This window comes from Artemia sp. Qi Xiang Cuo, chromosome 5 (genome assembly GCF_049724085.1).
Source record: "Artemia sp. Qi Xiang Cuo chromosome 5, ASM4972408v1, whole genome shotgun sequence".
NCBI classification, from domain to species: domain Eukaryota; kingdom Metazoa; phylum Arthropoda; class Branchiopoda; order Anostraca; family Artemiidae; genus Artemia; species Artemia sp. Qi Xiang Cuo.
The window spans coordinates 7,551,802-7,572,445 of record NC_142798.1 but is presented as its reverse complement, the minus strand read 5'-3'; the positions used below and the strand labels follow the sequence as shown (position 1 = coordinate 7,572,445).

General features: G+C 35.0%; 1 protein-coding gene across 2 annotated transcripts in view; it reads right to left on the bottom strand.

Moving 5' to 3' along the window:
- The window catches only part of LOC148951763 (short-chain dehydrogenase/reductase family 16C member 6-like), a 97,010-nt gene that overhangs the window by 20,837 nt on the left and 55,529 nt on the right, over positions 1-20,644 (bottom strand). For both annotated transcript variants that reach the window (XM_089089322.1, XM_089089321.1), the window contains exons 3-4: positions 9,015-9,125; positions 3,776-3,937 (exon numbers count right to left, since the gene is read on the bottom strand). In XM_089089322.1, coding sequence (XP_088945448.1) covers positions 3,776-3,937; positions 9,015-9,125 — 273 coding nt within the window. The remainder of the gene's footprint in view (positions 1-3,775; positions 3,938-9,014; positions 9,126-20,644) is intronic.

Here is a 20,644-nt window from a genome sequence, read left to right as displayed (position 1 = left end):
TTTATAATAACCTTTTTATAAAATGTAAATTATAAACTCTATTTACTTTGTAAATACACAAAATACAAGTGTAAATGTAAATACACTGTTATTAATTGTAATGTAATTTTTATAATAACATTTTTATAAAATGTAAATTATAAATTCTATTTCCTTTGTAAATACACAAAATACAAGTGAAAATGTAAATACACTTATAAATTGTAATGTAATTTTTAAAATAACCTTTTTATATAATGTAAATTATAAATTCTATTTTCTTTGTAAATACACAAAATACAAGTGAAATGTAAATACATTGTTATTAATTGTAAGGTAATTTTTATAATAACATTTTTATAAAATGTAAATTATAAACTCTATTTCCTTTGTAAATGCACAAAATACAAGTGTAAATGTAAATACATTGTTATAAACTGTAATGTAATTTTTATAATAACATTTTTATAAAGTGTAAATTATAAATTCTATTTCCTTTGTAAATACACAAAAAACAAGTGTAAATGTAAATACACTGTTATAAATTGTAATGTAATTTTTAAAATAACCTTTTTATAAAATGTAAATTATAAATTCTATACAAGTGCATTATTTTCAAAATAAAAATATCTTGACCTATACGTACGTATATGTCAAGTGAGTAAATACACAAAATACAAGTGTAAATGTAAATACACTTATAAATTGTAATGTAATTTTTAAAATAACCTTTTTATATAATGTAAATTATAAATTCTATTTTCTTTGTAAATACACAAAATACAAGTGAAATGTAAATACATTGTTATTAATTGTAAGGTAATTTTTATAATAACATTTTTATAAAATGTAAATTATAAACTCTATTTCCTTTGTAAATGCACAAAATACAAGTGTAAATGTAAATACATTGTTATAAACTGTAATGTAATTTTTATAATAACATTTTTATAAAATGTAAATTATAAATTCTATTTCCTTTGTAAATACACAAAAAACAAGTGTAAATGTAAATACACTGTTATAAATTGTAATGTAATTTTTAAAATAACCTTTTTATAAAATGTAAATTATAAATTCTATACAAGTGCATTATTTTCAAAATAAAAATATCTTGACCTATACGTACGTATATGTCAAGTGAGCCTATACGAACGAATGTTCATGTAAATATCTGCTTAATTTTATCAGAAGCCTCACATAATTTGATTGATTCTATTTTTCGTGGCTTTTCATTTGAAATCCATATTTGATCTCAAATTTTACGTCCGTAAAAAGATTATCAGTAGATAACAAATAAAAAAAAATGTCTTAATTCAACATTGCTTATCATAAGCTAATAAATACACAGCAAATATTCCCATTGAAAACTAGCATAAACAGCAAATTTCTCTAGGAATTACGTTTTAATTTGTTTAAATACAAGAGGAACAACTAAAAAAGACAGTTATTAAAGAAAGGAAGGAAGACAATTCCTTCCAAGACAAGGAAGGAATAAAGAAAGGAAGACAATTATTTGCAAAAGTAGTAACATGAAGCTAGAAATTTAAAAAAATACGAATTTCGCTTTGATAGCCGTATATCATGTTGCCTGATAAAAACGAAAGAAATGTCTTGATGCGAGCGAACGATTGGATCGCTATTATTTCGTGCTACAGATGAAAAAATCGTTTTTTTTTTTTTTTTAAATAGTTCTTAAGATACAGAAAAACTTCCTGTTTCTGCGTTATAAATGTACTTATTGACATTTTTTTTATTCATAATGAGAGAAGTCTTTGTATTCTAGGAAGAATTCAAGGAATTTGGCTTTCATCATTTAGAACTTACATAGTAACGTCCCTTGCCGTTTTGCTTGACAAAATTTCACATTGGTCAGACAAATTGACAAATTGGTCAGACGACGCGTTTTCCAGAGTGAAAACGGCCGTACTTTCTGAATTCGGGCGTATTTTACGTCAGTTTTCGAACTAGGATTCGTGTCTAGATTAATACCAATTTTGAGAGTTTTTAAGGTTGACTTTTAAGTTTGATATATTTTCTCAGTATGTTGCAATATTTTGAATAAAGAATTTGTGGAACTACTAACTCACTGAAGATACTCCTTGATAGCTTGGCTTTGTTGAGTGTCCATGTTTTAGAAATTTAAAATAATTTGCCATAAAAACGCCACCTTTTCTTTTCAAAACGCCTCGCTCTTTACGCTAAAGTTTTTATTGTTTTTAAAAATTAAGTTGTAAGACAGAGTCAAACTTTAGCGTAAAGAGCAAGGCGTTGAGGAGGGGACAGCCCCTTTCATATACGAATAATTTCTGTTCGTTTTAAGTTTTAATGTCGCTCCTTACTTTCATTAAAAAAAAAAAAAAAATTTCTATTTAATTTCTGAACGTTACTGAATTAATGCAGCTTTGATTTTGGCTCACCGTACATGAATAATTAAAACGAAATTCGCATATTAATTTTCCTTTTTTTGGCTAAATGGCTTTCTCGAAATTTTGTTCTGACGTAACTTGCGAATTAACTTGTGTAACGAATTTCCATATTCTTATGTTTTTATTACGTATATTAGGGAGTTCGCCTCTAGTCAATACCTCGCCCTTTACGCTAAAGTTCGAATTTTCTTCGAATCACAAACCCCTGAATCAAAAGGCCGGTTAATTAGAATAGAAAGCTCTTTTGAAAGTACTAAAAAAAACTTTAGCGTAAAGAGCGAGGTATTGACTTGGGGGCGAACCCCTCTCTTATACGTAATCATTTCCGTTCGTTTCAAGTTTTAATGTTGCTCCTTACTTTCAGTTGAAAAAACTTGTTTTTTTTATTTAATCCCTGATCGTTTTTTTAAATAATGCTGGGAAATCCAGCGCCCCCTTTATAGAAATGTCCCTTCTCCCAAGGAAACATCCTCCATGGAGAGATTCACCCCCGTAGCCCCCACTCCAACCCCCCCCCCAACCAGAGAAAAATTTCTCCTGAAAGTACCTGTATACTTCCCAATAACCAATACTATATGTAAACAATGGGCAAAGTTTACAACTTACAGCCCTTCCACTAGGAACTGAGGGGGATTGAGTCATCCTCAAAGACATATTAATTAGATTTTCGACTATGCTGAACAAAATGGCTATCTCAAAATTTTGATTGGGTGACTTCGGGAAAAAAAATGAGCGTGGGAGGGGGCCAAGTTGCCCTCCAATTTTTTGGTCACTTAAAAAGGGCGCTAGAACTTTTAATTTCCGCCCGAATGAGCGCTCTCACGGTATTCTAGGAGTACTGTATCAATACGGTCACCCCTTAAAAAAAAAAAAAAAAATAATAATAAACACGCATCCGTGATCTTTCTTCTGGCAAAAAAATACAAAATTGCACATTTTTGCACATAGGATCTTAAAACTTCTATAGTAGGGTTCTCTGATACGCTGAATCTGATGGTTTGATTTTCATTAAAGTTCTATGACTTATAGTGGTTGTTTCCCCATTTTTTCGAAAATAAGGCAAATTTTCTCAGGTACATAACTTTTGATTGGTAAAAATACACTTGGATGAAGCTTAAATATTTAAAATGACCATAAAAATGCAATTCTTTTAATTCATCTACTGGTAATGAATTTGCGTTTTTTAGAGTTTCGGTTACTATTGAGCCGGGTCGCTCCTTACTTACAGTTCGTTACAAAGAACTGTTTGATCATTTTTAAGCACCGTGATTTATTAAAAGTACAATAAATATTTAATAATTTTCTGGAAATTTGATCGACGATAAGATTATGCGAAAGCGTCTCCGAAGAAGAAGAAGATTAAATACCTTTAGTTCTATTCTTAGAGACTCATCAAAACCAACAGCAGCAAATTTGGAAGCACAGTAATCGACTAGTTTATTACAGCCACTTAATCCAGCAAGGCTTGCAACGGTGACGATATGTCCTTTGTCATTTATTAGCATGTCTGGCAAGAAGGCCTTCACTGTCTGGAAATATACAAATTTAGAAAACTCTACTCATTATACGTGCACACACATAGGAAAAAACATTTTTCGATAGGAGAGCTAAGTCATAGAAACGGGAGAGGGGTTAACAATGGAAAAATTTAAGATCTTCTATAGCAATTCAATAGCCAAAAAGGTGCCGGATTTAGGGTTATTTGCCCAACTTCGGAAAGAATTAGCAAGAAGTAGCTTCAGCGAACAAAAACAACCTTATAATCTTTCATGCTATAGTTGTGTTTTTTTTTTAATCTATATACAAAACTTTTAAGCTATATGAAATGAGAGTTATTATTACTACTACTAACAACTCACTGCAGCACCAAGCCACCTGAGGTCAACACAGTTACGCACACTCCTCCTCCATCTCAATCTATTCAAAGCCTCCTTCTTTACACCCTCCCAAGAAGTTTCCCTAAATCTTTCCTTACGACATCCTCCTCCCCCCCATTCGGAGAAGACCTGCTTTTTGTTTGGCCCTAGATGGTTTCTTCTATACAGAATACAATAAATAGAATAAAGATATCTATGAAATAAATATATCTAAACAGAAGTAGTATTCACATATGATGAGAATCGGGAAGAAGTCGTGGAGTTAAAGAGAGTGAAAAAATCAAAGACTGTTCTTAATGGTAGCCTACCCTCATGGAAGAGCAAGTTCTCCGTAAGACCGTATATGTGAAACATAGCCATGAATAATCTGTTGAGTCTATTGGAGCATCATTCTAGTAGTTTTGTGATACCTTGGATGTGAAGGAAGATTTGTTTTGTGAGGAGGAATTAGAAACAGTACTAAAAGGACTAAAGAATAATAAGGCTCCAGGTGCTGATAGGGTAGTAAATGAGTTTCTTAAATATGGTGGCTCTGAGGTTAAAAATAAGTTACTGAAGATTATGAATATGATTTTTGAAAAAGGGGAAGTACCTAACGATTTTAGGAAAACCTTAATTAAGCCACTTTATAATAAAGGTGATAAAAGTGAGTGTGGTAATTATCGAGGCATTAGTCTGGTCTCTGTAGGTAGCAAATTGCTTAGTAATATGATACTTTTTAGACTGAGAGATGCCGTAGACAAAGTTTTAAGAGAAGAGCAGTGCGGTTTTAGAAAAGGTAGAGGATGTGTTGACCAAATTTTCACTATTAGGTTAATAATTGAGAAGTGCCTGAGTTTTCAAACACATTTGGTCCTAAGTTTTATTGATTATGAGCAAGCGTTTGATTCTGTTGATAGATGAGCTTTACTAAAGGTTTTATCCTTGTATGGTATAACAGACAAATACATTAAAGCGATTAGTGCTATGTACGAGAATAACACCGCTGCGGTTAAGGTCGGAAATGATGTTAGCAGCTGGTTTTTTATTAAATCAGGAGCTAAGCAGGGTTGTGTTCTATCCCCCTTTATATAGATTATTTTGATGGACTTTGTTTTAAGGAGCACAGGAAAGGCAATGGGAGACCACGGAATCAAATGGGGAGGAAGAAGTCACCTGGAATTGGATTATGCTGATGATTTAAGCATCCTAGATGAAAGTGTGAGCAAAATGAATGAAGTTTTAGAGGTTTTGCGAGTTCAGGGTGCTAGTATTGGTTTGAAAATTAATGTTAGGAAGACCAATTCACCAGGGCTAGGAACAAATGAAAATGAAAAGGTGACGTTTGATAACGAAAAGATTGATCAGGTGGGCAGCTTCACTTACCTTTGTAGTATTATTAGTAAAGATGGTAGGAGCAGCGAAGATGTTAAAAATAGAGTAGCAAACGCTCAGGGTGTTTTTTCACAGTTAAAAAAAGTCTGGAAGAATAGGAAGATAAGTCTGCAAACCAAGATTAGAATCTTAGAAGCTACAGTGATGACAGTGGTCAAATATGGCTCTGAAGCATGGACGCTCCGAAAAGCGGATGAAGATTTGCTAGATGTTTTCCAGAGAAATTGCTTAAGGATTGTTCTGGGTACCCGGCTGACTGACCGTATTTCAAACAATAGGCTATACGAAAAATGTGGTTCAATACCGCTTTCTAGGTCTATAATGAAAGAAAGGTTGAGGTGGTTAGGGCATGTTGTTCGGATGAAGGATGACAGATTGCCGAAGATTGAGTGCAGAGAGATCACAGAAAACCATAGCTCCTCTAATCCAGTGTAATCGTGGAGAAACTAAGACTTAGTGTCAGATAAAATTATGCCTCTGTATAAGAAGGTAAATCGACCAGTTCTGCAACAGGGTGCAGTGATCTGGGTCAATTTGAACTAAGTTATGAGCCATCCAGCCCCTTTAATAGGGGTACAAGGAATAGCGCACCTAAAGATAACCTCAGCGCACCATGGAACTGCCGCAGCGTCTACGGAACTATGTATAGGACTTCAGCCTATGAAAAATGGTTTAGAGGAAGAGAACAAAAAGTTCTGTCAGGCTGCATAATGCTGAACAATGAACTCGGACAGCAGATCTGAAATGGGAAAATTAAAATCCATGTGGGAAAATTAATGTCCACCTACAACTCATTACTACTCAGGCTTGGAGATGTCCAGGGGTGAAATTGTCTCATTGGTTGAACCTAAAAGCCAATTCCAGATTCCCATAAAGGATATCAATTAACTGGAGCAGGAGATAGCGCTGCTTCGCCATAGCAACGAAATAATCTGTTACTCAGATCGTCATTCCAGAACTTACAGAAAATCGTGGATTTGTATAGTGACACACCAGAATAAGCTTGATTTGAAGAAGTTAATAACATGTTATCCTCCAAGAGAATCTGCTACGGTCTTTCAAACGAAGATGTGTAGAATAGAACAGACAGCTGAGAGACTGAAGCAAATAGAATTTGGAGGTGGGATATATGCATTTTAACTGATAAATAAACATGCCTGAACGTTCTTGAGAATATAAGGACAAGGGGAAAAAGTAAGTTGGAATGTTGTGAAGCATTAAACAGACTAGCATCTAATGAAAATCGGATCACACTGATGAGGGATTTAGGCCACTCTAGGAACACAGGTAATGAATTGGCGCATGAAGTAGCTAAAGCTGGGGCAGAAACGGGTATGCTGGGGCAAGTGGCATGCTATGGATTTGAGCCTTTCATTCTCATTTCTCAAAGATGCCGGACAGCGAAAATAAGGAAACGGAGCGTTGAAAGAGCGGAGCAAAATTGACATAAAAAGGTTGGATGCAAATAAAGTGATTCTAAATTTTAGCCCCACGATGACTAAAAATATTTTACGACTGAATAGGTCTAAAATATGAATGACTACTGAAGCCATAACAATTAGGAATTTTTAGAATCATCTCGCCCGAATAGCAACAGCTGATCTCCTAGCAAGATTATTCCTCTAACTCTTCTGAAATTCTTCTATGATATCAGATTCATTACAAATACACAGCTGACGTGACACCTTCCCCGGGAGCACAAAGCCTTCTCTGCTTTCTCAGAACGTTCCAGCATGCCAAAATGTGAGATCACCTTGGAAACAAGAAGGCATCTATAGAAGGATGTCTGGGCCGAGATTCGATACCAGCTTGAGGTATTTCACAAACTGGATGTTAAGCTGGGGGACATAGTTAGTGAACGTAATATCCAACAGTTGACAAAATAATAATAATAAATTATTTTTACCCTCTTTCCTTACATTACAAAATGAAATAGAGCAGTAAAATAAGAGAAAGAAAGAAATAACTAAAAGAAAAAACAAAGCAAGAACAAACAAACATGAAAAAAGGAAAATACACGAATAATTAACGATGAAACAGTAAATTGACTAACTCATCTAACAAAGAAAAACAACTAAAAACTTAAAGCAATACTAAGACACAGGAACTATCAGTCTACCCAACCTTTCAATGTTTTGTACCTTTCTTCTATTTGCTATTGCCATTTTTCAGTGATTTTATTTTTGACATAGTGAATTCACTGTCTGGTTTACGCGCTCGTAGTCAATTCAAACTCAAACACACGTGACGACCACAAGGCGGAAAGCTAGTTGAGATATGGCTTGAACTTCCAATTGATAGCTGCATTTCCATAGCAAAGGGTTTTTCTCATCGAAATTATTTGAACAGTACATATCATCGTATCCAAATTTCAAATTACGAGATTAGAATAACCGACTTTTCTTTGATAAGAGTATAGTCAATTCGCATAAACACATTCCAGTACTTCTGTACTAAACGCACTCTTCTATATACGGCAATGCAAACCAGTCACAAAATAGACCGAGACGCGTGATGAAAAACAGGTTTACGCTGACCTGTGGGATATAAACAAAGGCAAGGACTATATTTAAACTGTTGTTTTTTGGGGTTTAGGGGGGGGAAGGTACCTAGGTTAGGTTAGGTTACGTATTTAATATATGCTATGCTTTACCCCCCCCCCATCCCCCCACCCCTAATGTGCATATATATAGCCCAAATTTGTTCCTAAACTATTATATATTCATCCTATTTTATTTTATTTCATTAGCATTAACCAAACTAGCACTATATAAAAGAGTGCGTTTAGTACAGGAGTACCCACATTTCCTTAACAAATTCTACTAATTTTAATTGTTTTTAATCTTTTCTGATATGCTGACTATTTTTCTGATCGATCTTATCATATCTGTTTTGCTTTATTTCCACCGTATTTATTTTTAAGTTTGACTTAGAAGTATGAATCTGGCCCACCTTGTGATGGCCATTTTTGGAAATAGATCTTATGATATTTTGCACGTTTAACCAATAGAAACGCGGATGACTGTTATGGGTATTACACCTTCTGTTAGATGAATTAATTGACCTCTTTCTCCTCTGCAAAAACAAAGGTCCTAACAGTTTTACAGCCGAGCTATACTAGCTGGTGCAGGTCAAGTTTGCCCTTGATATTCAGGTCCCATATTGCCCCTATCCACGCACTACAGCCAACAAAATTTACCTCCTTCACCACAAAAACGAAGATCCTAATAGATTTGTGGCTGAGCCACACTACCTGGTGCCAGTCAAACGTTTCCCTCTTGATATTCAGGCCTCAGACCACCCTTATTCGTGCACTATAGCCAGCAGTATTGACAGGTATTATAAGGGAGCTTACCCAAAAATGGGCTAGAACGTTGACATCAAATGTTCTTTGAATAAGGTTATCAGGAGAATCGAGTAGAGGCTTCCCAGTTACAACGCCAGCGTTGTTTACAAGAATGGTCACCTACAAGCAAATAAAAGGAATTAAGACTAAAAGAGAACTTGGTACAGATAGATTGTTCGTGTACAGTGGTGATTCTGGTCTCTCTTGAGCCGGGGCAAAATATCAATTTGCGCCCCCCTCCCCCCTGTCTGCCACAAAATTTTCAGCAGAAATGTTAACAAAATTTTAATTTAATAACAAAATTATCTTCAATTTATTAATCAATTAATAATTTATTTTTTACTTATTATTCAAATATTTAATTAGTGTTAAATAATTTTATTTAATTTTTTTATTCATTTTATTAATTTATTATTTATTTTTCTTTATTAACTGCGCCCTCTAGTTTATTTTAACAAAAATAAAATTTTAAAAACTACAAAATGATTATAACCGTTAGATTATTTATTTAAAATTTTGCGGCCCTAAAATTTTTGGGTCCGGGTTAAGTGTCCCATCTGTCCCTCGCCTAAAACCATTTCTGAATAATAACTAACCTAAAAAAGGCATATACAAGTAAAACAACAAAAGATAATTCAATCTTTTTCTTCCGAATTCCCTTAGGCCTACTAAGTAATAATAACAATAGCAGCTAATAGCAACACCCGTAAACAGATAAGGGGTAATTTTTAACAACAAATATTCAACAGAAAAATAACAGCAAACGGCAATATTTTGAGCAGAAACAACAGCAACTAAACAACAGCAAAAATAATGAAAAAAGAAGGAAGTTTCCTCCTCAGCATATAAACTCGCTTTTATCCAAATTTAAATTATTTTCAGTGTCTTGTCACCCAGTGCAGTATAATAAATAATTTTACCAGAGACCACACTAGCTAAGCATGCCAAGATGAAAAAAGATAGATATAGATAGGCATATATTTCTCACAAAAGCCCCATGGGACATGGATAATACAAATACAATAAAACGCATGAAACATAATAATAAGTTCAAACACTTTTGAAAATAACACTACGATAAAAAAAAACTCTCCCTATGTTTCATCCCCCCACTCACAAAATTTCTCAAATTTATAATATCCACTTTGCAACTATACTTCCTATTTTATTTTTTAAACACCTTCTATCCATGACGACCCTCCCAAAAATTTCCCTTCTAAGTGCCTTCAGTTCTTCACAATAATACATAAAATGTTCTAAATCTTCAGACTCCCCGCACATCGGACAAGAGAAGAGACCACGCCATACCTTAACCCTCCCTAAATACTTTTTTCTCCCCCCAAGCGGCATAAAATTCCCCCTTACTGATAAGACCTATTTTTAAGTATCATTTTGGAGCCAAAATTTTAGATATAATTCTTCTCCCCAGGCTTCTTTAATTTTCTATATATTCCAAGGGCTTGTGACTTAACCTTGTCTTCTTGCCAAACCTGGATCGCTTGATCTTGTAGCACTTTTTTCCACAGCTTTTGCAATCAATCCTGTTTCCACCCCTGGTTCAATGCCGTCATTCCACCAGCCTGATAGTCCACAATTGTCTAGTATACTCTTGCGTTAAAGGGCTGGGCACAAGTAGCTGATTTCGGGAACTGATTTCCAAATCAGCGCCGATTTTAAAAGAAATCGGCGTCGATTTGAGCTTGAAAAATTGTCTAGTTCTCGGCGCCGATTTACAAAATCAGCGCCAATTTTCATCACGATCATCACAAAAAAATAGGGATACAAATAAATAGTCAACCAGAGATTTCTGGGCTGAAAGACCCCGCTACTGATCGAAGAACTAAACTGAGAACTAAGCTGAGATCAATCATGCAACCATTAATAAACTCCAGTTCACTATTTGTGTCCATGATTTTTTGTTTTGAAAATCTCGCGCAATAAATTTTTCTTTCAACAAATTTTTCTTACCGCTATCGTTTGTCCACTGATGCTGAAATCGGTTCCCGAAATCAGCTACGTGTGCCGAGCCCTCAAGAAGAAAACGAGTATAGTTCCAGCCAATAAATGTGAAAAAAGTGCAAATATTTTGGCCAAGATCTCTGGTCAGGCGTCCTCAGTGCAAAAACAAAAACAAGCCGTAAAAAAAGAAGCACTAAAATAAAAGATACACTTTCCATGGAGTGGTGAAAGGGTTACTGTACTGAATAGAAAATCAGATATTGAATGACATTTCAAGGTGCTAAGTCAGTAGTAACCAAGGTACTATTTCTATGGAAGCTATAGCAAATACCATGTTATTCTACAACGCCCCCGTACCAAACAGGTTTTTTCTGTTATGTAAACAGGCCATCACACTTTCATTGAATATACATGTTTTTTTTTTAATATTACATCGATTAGAGAAAGTTTGGCAGTTTGTACAATATAATAAACTTATTAGTCATTTTTCTAAAAAAAACTTTTCATAATAAAATGTACTTAATTTAAAAAAAAAAACCCGATATAATTTCCTGACACGGCATTCCAATTTTCATTATGCATTAAGACATTGTTTATAGTACACCATATATTTTTAACTTTTGAAAACATTGGATTTGTCTATTTTGAATGTGAGTACACTTTTCATTCTTTTATGCCCCCCCCAAAAAAAATAAATAAAAACGAAGGACGCTTACATTAAAAGGTCATATTGACAGCCCCCCTCCCCTAACCACATAAACAATATGAAGCATCTTACGACTAGTAGAGATACAAGTACTATAACGCTTTTTTTTCTATTATTTAAATAATATATATCCATCATATTTATGTTTACAAGTTTTAATTGTTTTGAAAAACAGTTCATTATCATTCAGAAATAAAGCTTTTTCCTAACAGAAAAGCTTGCGTGTTACAAAGAGTGTGAGAGTTTTGAGGGGGGTTAAATTTCACAGGCTCTTGCTATAAACGGGGTTTGTCTAATTCCGATGTCACGGCGGATGACTTTGGGAAAAAATTAGTGTGGGGGGGGGGGCCTAGTGGCACTCCATTTTTTTTTTTGGGTTACTTAAAAAGGACATTAGAACTTTTAATTTCCGTTCGAATGGGACTCCAGATAGGAGCTTTTAACTTCTATAGTAGGGTTCTCTGATGATGATGTGATTTTCATTAAAGTTCTATGAGTTTTAGAGGGTGTTTTCCCTCTTTTTTCGAAAACAAGGCAAATTTTTCTCAGACGCGTAACTTTTGACCGCTATAGCTAAAATTTATTAAAATTAAATATTTTAAATCATACGTATTAGCAATTTCATAAAATTTTTTTTTTTGTTTGAAAAAAAAAAAAAAAAGTTGGTATAAACTTTAAAAATTAATGGTAATGTGAGATGCGTTGAGGAGGGGAAAGTCCCCCTTAAAATATGTAAAAATTTCTTTTACGTTTATTTACGCGCCTTAATTTAATTTTAAAAAAAAACAACTTTTTTTTTTAATTTAATTTATGATCGTTTTATAGTTACTGTAGCTTTTATTCGCACAAAAATTTTAATTTTATTTTACTAAATGGATATATTTACAAATTAACTTCTATATTCCTGTATTTTTCTTCTGGCAAAAAATACAAAAGTTGCAGATTTTTGCAGATATGAGCTTGAAAGCTATGTAATATAGTTTTATTATCCGCTTAATCCACCGGGGGTTTTTTAATTAAAATTAATTAAATGTTTGGTGGTGTTCCCCCCCTCTTTAAAAAAAAAAAAAAAAAAAAAAAAAAAAAGATTGACGTAAGTTTTTTTAAAATTTGGTGACAAACCCATTTTTTGTTGAATTAATATTAAATTGCTAAAAAAATTAATTTAAAACCCCTGATTTTTAAATAAAGATTTTTTTTACACTACTTTAGATGTCTAACATAAACTGAATTATTTTCCAAAAACTCAAAATGCATTTTTGCTACATGCTAAATTTTTTTGTCTTTTTTTAAAGGAAGAAGAGACATGCAATAATCCCCCTTCTGATAAAAAAGCAAAATATGGTGAACCTTCATTAATACAGCCCACAAGAGCGTCTGTTATCAAAGTCGCTAGAAAAGTTACACACGATCATGATCATGCATCGAGCACTCAACATATAGTGACAGAGCCCTCTGACTCCCGCGTTGGCTCCATGGCAAACCCCCCTCAAGTATTACAAAGGAGTTCAGATATAGAAGGCCAGTCAGAATTTGTAAGTATATACATAATTTTTTTCTATCTCTATTTTCAAAAATAAGACAAAATTTTCTCCGGCCCAAATATTTTTAAAAGATTAAAATTTTTTTATAAGATATTTAATTTTATTTATTAATCAACAGTTTCGGTTTTTTATAAATTATTTCTTAAATAGAATTTCTATAACAAAAAAAAAAAAAAAAAACCTTTTTTTTATTTTACATAAAAATAATTTTATTCGGGTCTATTTTAAATTTTTTTTATGCCGATACCCCCTCCACCTCGTAAAGGGTAGCGATCCTCCACCCTCGACGTAAACCCCCGGGTCCCAAGGGTTCCCCCTGGGAGGGGTTTGGGGGGGGGGGCAAGAACCCCGGGCCAACCAACATTTTAAGTGTTTATCTGGATGGAGAAAAGATCTATTATATCTTAACATTATTTAATTAGCCCAGGTAGAAAAAATCCGTTGGCAAAAGACAGAGGAAAATACGGATTATTGAGAAAGTAAGAACAACACCACCAAGCTCCGACATACGGAGTTCGTTTCCTTTAACTGAAGCCGAGGAGGAAGTGTTCGTACAACATACTGCGTCAGTCGAACAATGGTAAAGTTTCATCGACATTTACAATGAATAGGCTCAAAGAATAGAATTGGACTCATATTTTGCTTTTTTATTATAAAAAAAAAAAAATTGGAATAAAACCATTAACTTTTTATATAATTATCTTTTTATAACTTAACCTACTAAGAATAAGACTACAATTTCCCGACAACAAAAAAAAAAATATTTTTTTTTTAACAATTTCAGTTTACATTATTAAATAAAAAATGCAATTTAACTTTTTTCTTCTTATTTTAATTGTTCAGGTGGTGGTGGGAAAATTACTATGATAAATTTACAAAATTTTATTAACTATAAAAAAAAAAAATAATGATTATTTTAAATACGAAATAAAAAACTTTTTTTTTCTTAATATTAAAAATATACAAATCCCCGCGGCACCAGTGAGTGAGTATGACAGTATATTTAAAGAACCAATTCGGTCACCACCAGCAGAGTTCAGGGATGAACCTACACTGGTTCTAGAGAATATGGAGTGGCATGAGGGATTCCTTAATGATGTTTTTGGGGAAATGGCCAGCCTAGAGGACTTAACTTGTGATATTGACATGCTTGAGGACCCAGAGTGGGCAGATAGTTGCATGCGTGAATATTTAGATGATGATGCTACAAGTAAATCTGAACTGGGTCCTCATAATGAAATTCTATCAGAGGACAATACAGCCTGGCTTGACCAATTGTCCCCAAACACCTTGGAATATGTAATAGGGGACCTCATGTCACAACCCCCCAATGTGATTGAACAAACAGGGTCAGGACATCAAAACAGTACTACGTCCCCGGAATTGCCTGATTTTTATCTGTTAGAATCTGCTCTAGGTCATTTGCAAACATACAGGGTAGATTTTAGCCTTCCCGAGGAAAACGCTGGCATTATTTTAACTGACCCCGTGAAAAATCTCCATAGCTCTATCGACAGAATTCGAGCACTGTATGAGATCCAGATCCAGAAATGGGGGGGTCGAGAGGGAATTAAAGCATAAGTAAACCAAAAAGTTTACCTGCAAAAGGGAGCATCTGGAGACGTTTTTTATTTTCCTTTTTAGACGGGTAACCAGATTTTCTACCCAGTTCTAAACGAATTTGAAGACATTTTTTTTAACTGGGTAAATAAACTAATTTCAACTTTGGATACATTTAGCGAGAGAGGAAATGGGTCAACCATTTTTTAAATATAATAATTGTATCTGAATCTAATTATATTTAAAAAAAACATTATTTTAAGGGGGGCGGGGGCTGCTCGACGAATAAAATGCCACCCAGATTTGTGGGCTACCAAAGGAGTTCAGGGTTTCAATTTTGACACTGGACTTCAATGCTTTAAATATGCATTTTTAGTGGCGGCCCATAAGACATTAAACAATGAGTCAACAATGAAAAATGTTGACAGACTTGCACGCAACGGGGGAAAAAATGTCCATAAAGTAAATTTTGACTGTTTATATTTAACGTAGCCGTGGTAATGTAAATCAATAAGCCTCGGAGAGACCTAACCTGACACTGTGAGGGTGGGTGGTGTGGGTCGCCAGGACTACACAGACGGTGGATCGCGGGGGGCAAAAACAAATAAAAAAGTGGTTTTGTACTCGGTGAGGATACTAAGTACGGAAAATGTAAGAAATCTGGTATAGGTTATTTACCAGCCTCCTAAAGATGTAAATTCTTATGGTAATTTTTTCCCCGTCACGGCGATAAGTTGGCTCCTATGTCAAGGCAAGAACAAAGGAGAGCATTTCTATTGTCCCATGTGTCTTTCCCAAGTTAGATCTGACCGAACTTTATCAGATCAAATGAGACCTTGCAAACTTCATGAAAATCAGAGTATTGACATGCCGGCAGAAGGCAAAGACATTTTACAATTTAAAAATTTTCAAAATTCTCTTCTGCAATCTGATAAAATGTCTTTGGATTGTGAAACAAGACTGGTTGAGGTATCAGACCCATCAAGGCCAAATATAGTCAAGGAACACAAACTAGTTGCGTGTTCCTATGCACACGCCCGTCGCGACGTTAACAATAAAATGCAATTGGAAGAGTTTTTTTTTACTATGGACGAAGAGGGTAGTATGGAAAAGTTATTGGTTTCTTTAATAAAAACAGCAAACAGGGCAATTTCACGATTACGTCATACTAATTATCCAATGATATTGTCGGATAAAGAGCAGTTGGCGTTGGAAAAGGAACCAATTTGTTGGGTGGGTAGGAATACCCTTGTCCCAAAAGACGTGGTGCAGGACCACAATCACCTTATTGACCCCAATTCAACGGGAAAAAGTAATGGTCGGGGGTGGGCTCATACGCTATGGAATTTAAAAATGCACCTAACACTTTTTCGGAAGAAGTTTTGACATCCCTACAGCTATTCTGCATTAAGTTATCAACGCGTTTGCATTAATTATTTTACCACTACCCGTAGATGATGCATGGTTGATAGATAGAGGTACGTAGAACATCATACCTAAATCTACAGAAAAGTTGCTGGTTTTGGTATTTATGTGGAAATTTTTTGAAGCCGGCGTTGAGTAAACGAATAAAAGTCGCTTTTTAGATTAATACAGTTTTTTTCCCAAATCATTGAGTGAATTAATTCAGGTGTAGAAAAACAATGACGGCAGCAATGCTTTCACCCTTCTCAAGCAACAATGTCCAAAGGATTTATATGATTTGTTAATGGTCAAGAGCATCTATCCTTATGATTAGTATGGTTCCATGTCGAGATTTGCCGAGGAAGCTAGTCCTCCAATTGAATCGTTTTACTACAGTCTTCATGACCGTAGGTGCATCCCCGAGGAATACAGTTTTACTAAAAAAGTTTGGGCAGAGGGAGGGTGTAAAAATGGATTTGACTACTGCAAGCTGTATTTGTCGAGTGACGTGTTAACTTTGTTAGACATTATGTGTAAAAATACGGATAAAATCTATGAGGAGTTTAATCTTGATTTGGGCTCTTATTTTTCGTCGACTCCTCTTGTTCTGGACCTCCTCGCGATACGTCTTGGGGAAAAAATTGTTAGGATTACATATATTGCTCATAATTTGTACAGAGAGTGGTCAAGGAGTAGAGGTTTTGTTTGCCACTGGGCATACTCTTTGACAACGAGCATCATTAGTGGACGATAGGGACCGAATCGAATGCAGTTGTCCTTGATATGAATTCTCTCTACCCCTCTGCCATGTGTCAGTGTTCACTACCTTGCGGCAACTATAAATGGCTCAGTGACCCTCAAGCTCCCCATGTCCCCAACTTTGACACCTCTGTTGATGAAAATTGACCAGTGGGATGGTTTTTTGAAATTGAATGAGATATACCAGTAGAGCTTCATGATTCAGTATAGGATTTTGTTTTACCGTGTATCAATAGACCTGTGAATATAGACTCTTTGAGTCCTCGCAATAGGCGTTTACTCGAGGTGGACGGATTGCATTGGGCACCTTCAAAACAAAAACTTATTGCTGACCTTCTGCCGAAAAAAAACATAGTTGTACATTATGTGGCATTAAAATGGATGTGCAACAATGGTTTCAACGTCACAAAGGTTCACCGAGCACTCGAGTTTAGTCAAAAGCCTTATTTGAAAACGTTTGTTGACACTTTTGTCAGCAAACGTTCTGCAGCAGAGACGAAAGCTGAAAAAGAAATTTATAAACTCATTTTGAATTCGGCTTTCGGCAAAATGTGTGAGAGTGTTCGTAATAGGAAGCGTTGCGACGTTGTGACCAATCCAGAATAATGCGCCCGAATTATTGCCGATCCCAATTACACTTCCTTTACAATCAGTGGCCCGGACATGGTACTTTTGAAAAGGAAAAAAAAACGCACTGTCCTGAATAAAAATATTGCTGCAGGCAGTGATATCTTGGAGATCTCAAAAAAGCTCATGTTGGAATTCTACTACACTGTGGGTAGGGTACCGTGGCCGGACCAGGGGCACGTCGAGGTCTGCTACGGTGACACGGATTCTCTACTGCTCAAAGTAAAAACATCAAATCTAATTGATGATTTGGCGCACGGTGAAATTATCAGCTCACGGATGGACTACACCAATGGGAATGTTGGTCTTTACCCTGAGCTAGTAAAACGTCGGGCGCCCTATCAGCTTTTATTTTTAAAATCTGAACCGGGTAGCGACTTGATGTCCCATGGTATGTTTGTAGGTCTGAAGGCGTACTTTATACGGATCCACGACGAGGAAATCAAGAAATGCTGCACAGAAGTAACCATGCGCTTTGTGGACAATAATTTAGACACGGACAGTTATAGGTATTGTATTATTGAAAATGCTATTCCACGAGCCAAATTATCGGCAATTCGTTCGTTGAAGTACAAGAACTATACTGTAAATGTAGAAAAAATAGCCTTGAGTACCATTTCCGACAAGGTCTATGTTTGTCAAGATGGTGTGACCACCCTCCCCCTTGGACACTATTTAACTTCAGACCGGACCGAATGTATTGCCCACCGGGAAAGTCTCGGTTTAAATAAAGTCCTGTAAATAATTTCCTAAAAAACCTTGGGGGGGGGGGGGGGGGCCTCGCGGCCCGGGGGGGGGGGGGGCTCGCGGCCCGGGGGGGGGGCGCCTCCGCCAGCGCGGGGGGCGCTCCGTCACCAAAGTTATCTTTTTTTTTTTGGACTTGGAGCAGATTTTTTTTTTTCAAGTGCCATCTCTAATTTAATATTTTTTTCTCTATAAAAAAAAAAAAAATGTTTTTCTCTCTCTGTACCCATGTAAATGTTGTTGTATTTTTTTATTATAAATAAATTTAAAAAAAAATGTATTTTTTCAAGTGCTCTCTCTAATTTAACGTTTTTTTTTCTCTATAAACAAAAAAAAGTGTTTTTTATCTGTGTACCTATGTAAATGTTGTTGTATTTTTTATTATGAATAAATTTAAAAAAAAAGTGTATTTTTTTTTCAATGTATTGTTAATATTTTACTTGCATATAATAAAAGAAAAAAAATATTATTATTTGTCTTTTGTATTTGTCTTCTTCTTGAAGAACAGAGCAGTAGGGAAAAAAAAATCATTTAGTCATTAGACAATTGGGGTCTACAGTGAGTTTTACAAGTGAGCTGCTGAAAGGAAGATGTATCAATTTAAAACACCGTTCAGATCGTTTCTGTGTGGGCCCTCAATGTCGGGCAAAACAACACTCTTAACTAAAATAATTAAAAATTGTGATAAAATGTTTGCGGAAAAGCCGAAAAAAATCTACTATTGCTATAGTATTTGGCAGGAGTCATACAATAAAATAAAAACAATTGCCGCCACCACCCTGGGATCGATGCAGATACATTTCATAAAGGGAATTTATGTTTTCAACATTATCGAACCAAACTCTTGGCTGATCATTGACGATCTGGCTGAATCCGTTGAACAATGGTCTCAGCAAATGCTGCAATTGTTCACTGTTCGCTCTCATCATGAACAGATTTCCGTTACTCTGGTTCTACACAATCTCTTTCATCAGAGCAAATGTATGCGAACACTTGCTTTGAACTATACCTACTATTTCATCTACACAGTTTTTCGTGATTCTCGCTCGCTAATAATCCTCAATAAACAAATCGATCCAGGTGCCCCTAAATTTCTACTCTCGGAATACAATCAGGCAACTAATAAACCTCACGGTTATATTCTGCTGGATCTTAATCAAAATACAACCAAGGATCTGCGTGTAGTCGCAGATATTTTCGACAATGAAACTACTGTATATCTCCCGGTGAACACTAAAAAGATCTATTAGTCGCTATCATGACACTGAAGAAACTACATGAAAATAGACATTTGTTTTCAGTTCTAAGCACTTCAAAACCTCCGATTAGGAAAGCCAGACTCAACTATGGTATTGACAATGATTTCATTAATCTAATATCTGAACTTTGTTTAAATTTGACCGTGGGTAATGTTCAACTGCCATAAGTAGTTTAGCAACAGGAAAGGAAGCATCATTCCTTTGTACGTACATTGGCCTCTAAAAAGAAAGGAAATAATTTTAAACAAGAACAACTTCTTCAGGCAGGCGGTAGCTTTTTCACACTTTTACTACCAATAATTGCAGGACTTGTAAACAGTTTTCTCAAGAGAATGGCAAAACCCTATAAATTGACTCCAATAGAACTCGCTCTCTCACCCGTGGAACACTTTGATGACAATCTGAGTAAATTCCTCGACAATGAAACTATTGATGATGATAAAAAACTGATTTTACTTCAAGATGCACTTTGCCGAGTGGACAAACACTATCGATCAAAGCCCACTGCTGCTGCTGCTGATCTCAAAAAAGAATCATCTCCTCAAGAATCACCTGCTGCTGTTGTAACAAAATTAACGAAGGTGTAATTGTATTAATTTTTATTTAATTTTGTAAATATGCGCCCCATATAATAGGTTGAAAAATTTACACGACTCTTAACCTATCTCTTTGAAAGTGGTGAAATTCAAATTGAGAGCAATGGGGAAAGGATTATAATTCAGAGCAAGACCTATAATCTACTTGATTTAATGTATGACATGGTTAAAAATCGTAAAGGATTATTATGATTTGACACTCGTCTATATAACTTTATTAATACATTAAACTTCCACAACAGTCTTATTGTCATTAGAAAAATTTTAAAAAAATTAAATGAAGGTGTATCATCAACATTAAAAGATGAGCTTGAGGAAGAAGAAGATTTTAAATCAATTTTGGAAAATACTAGCACACCACTGATAGCTAGACAAAAGCGAAGACGTATCAAGTCAACGTCTCCGCCACCAGCAGCAGCAGCAGCCAGTATACAAAAGGGTAGCGGACGTTACACAACGTGTTTACGTTCGAAATGGCTGA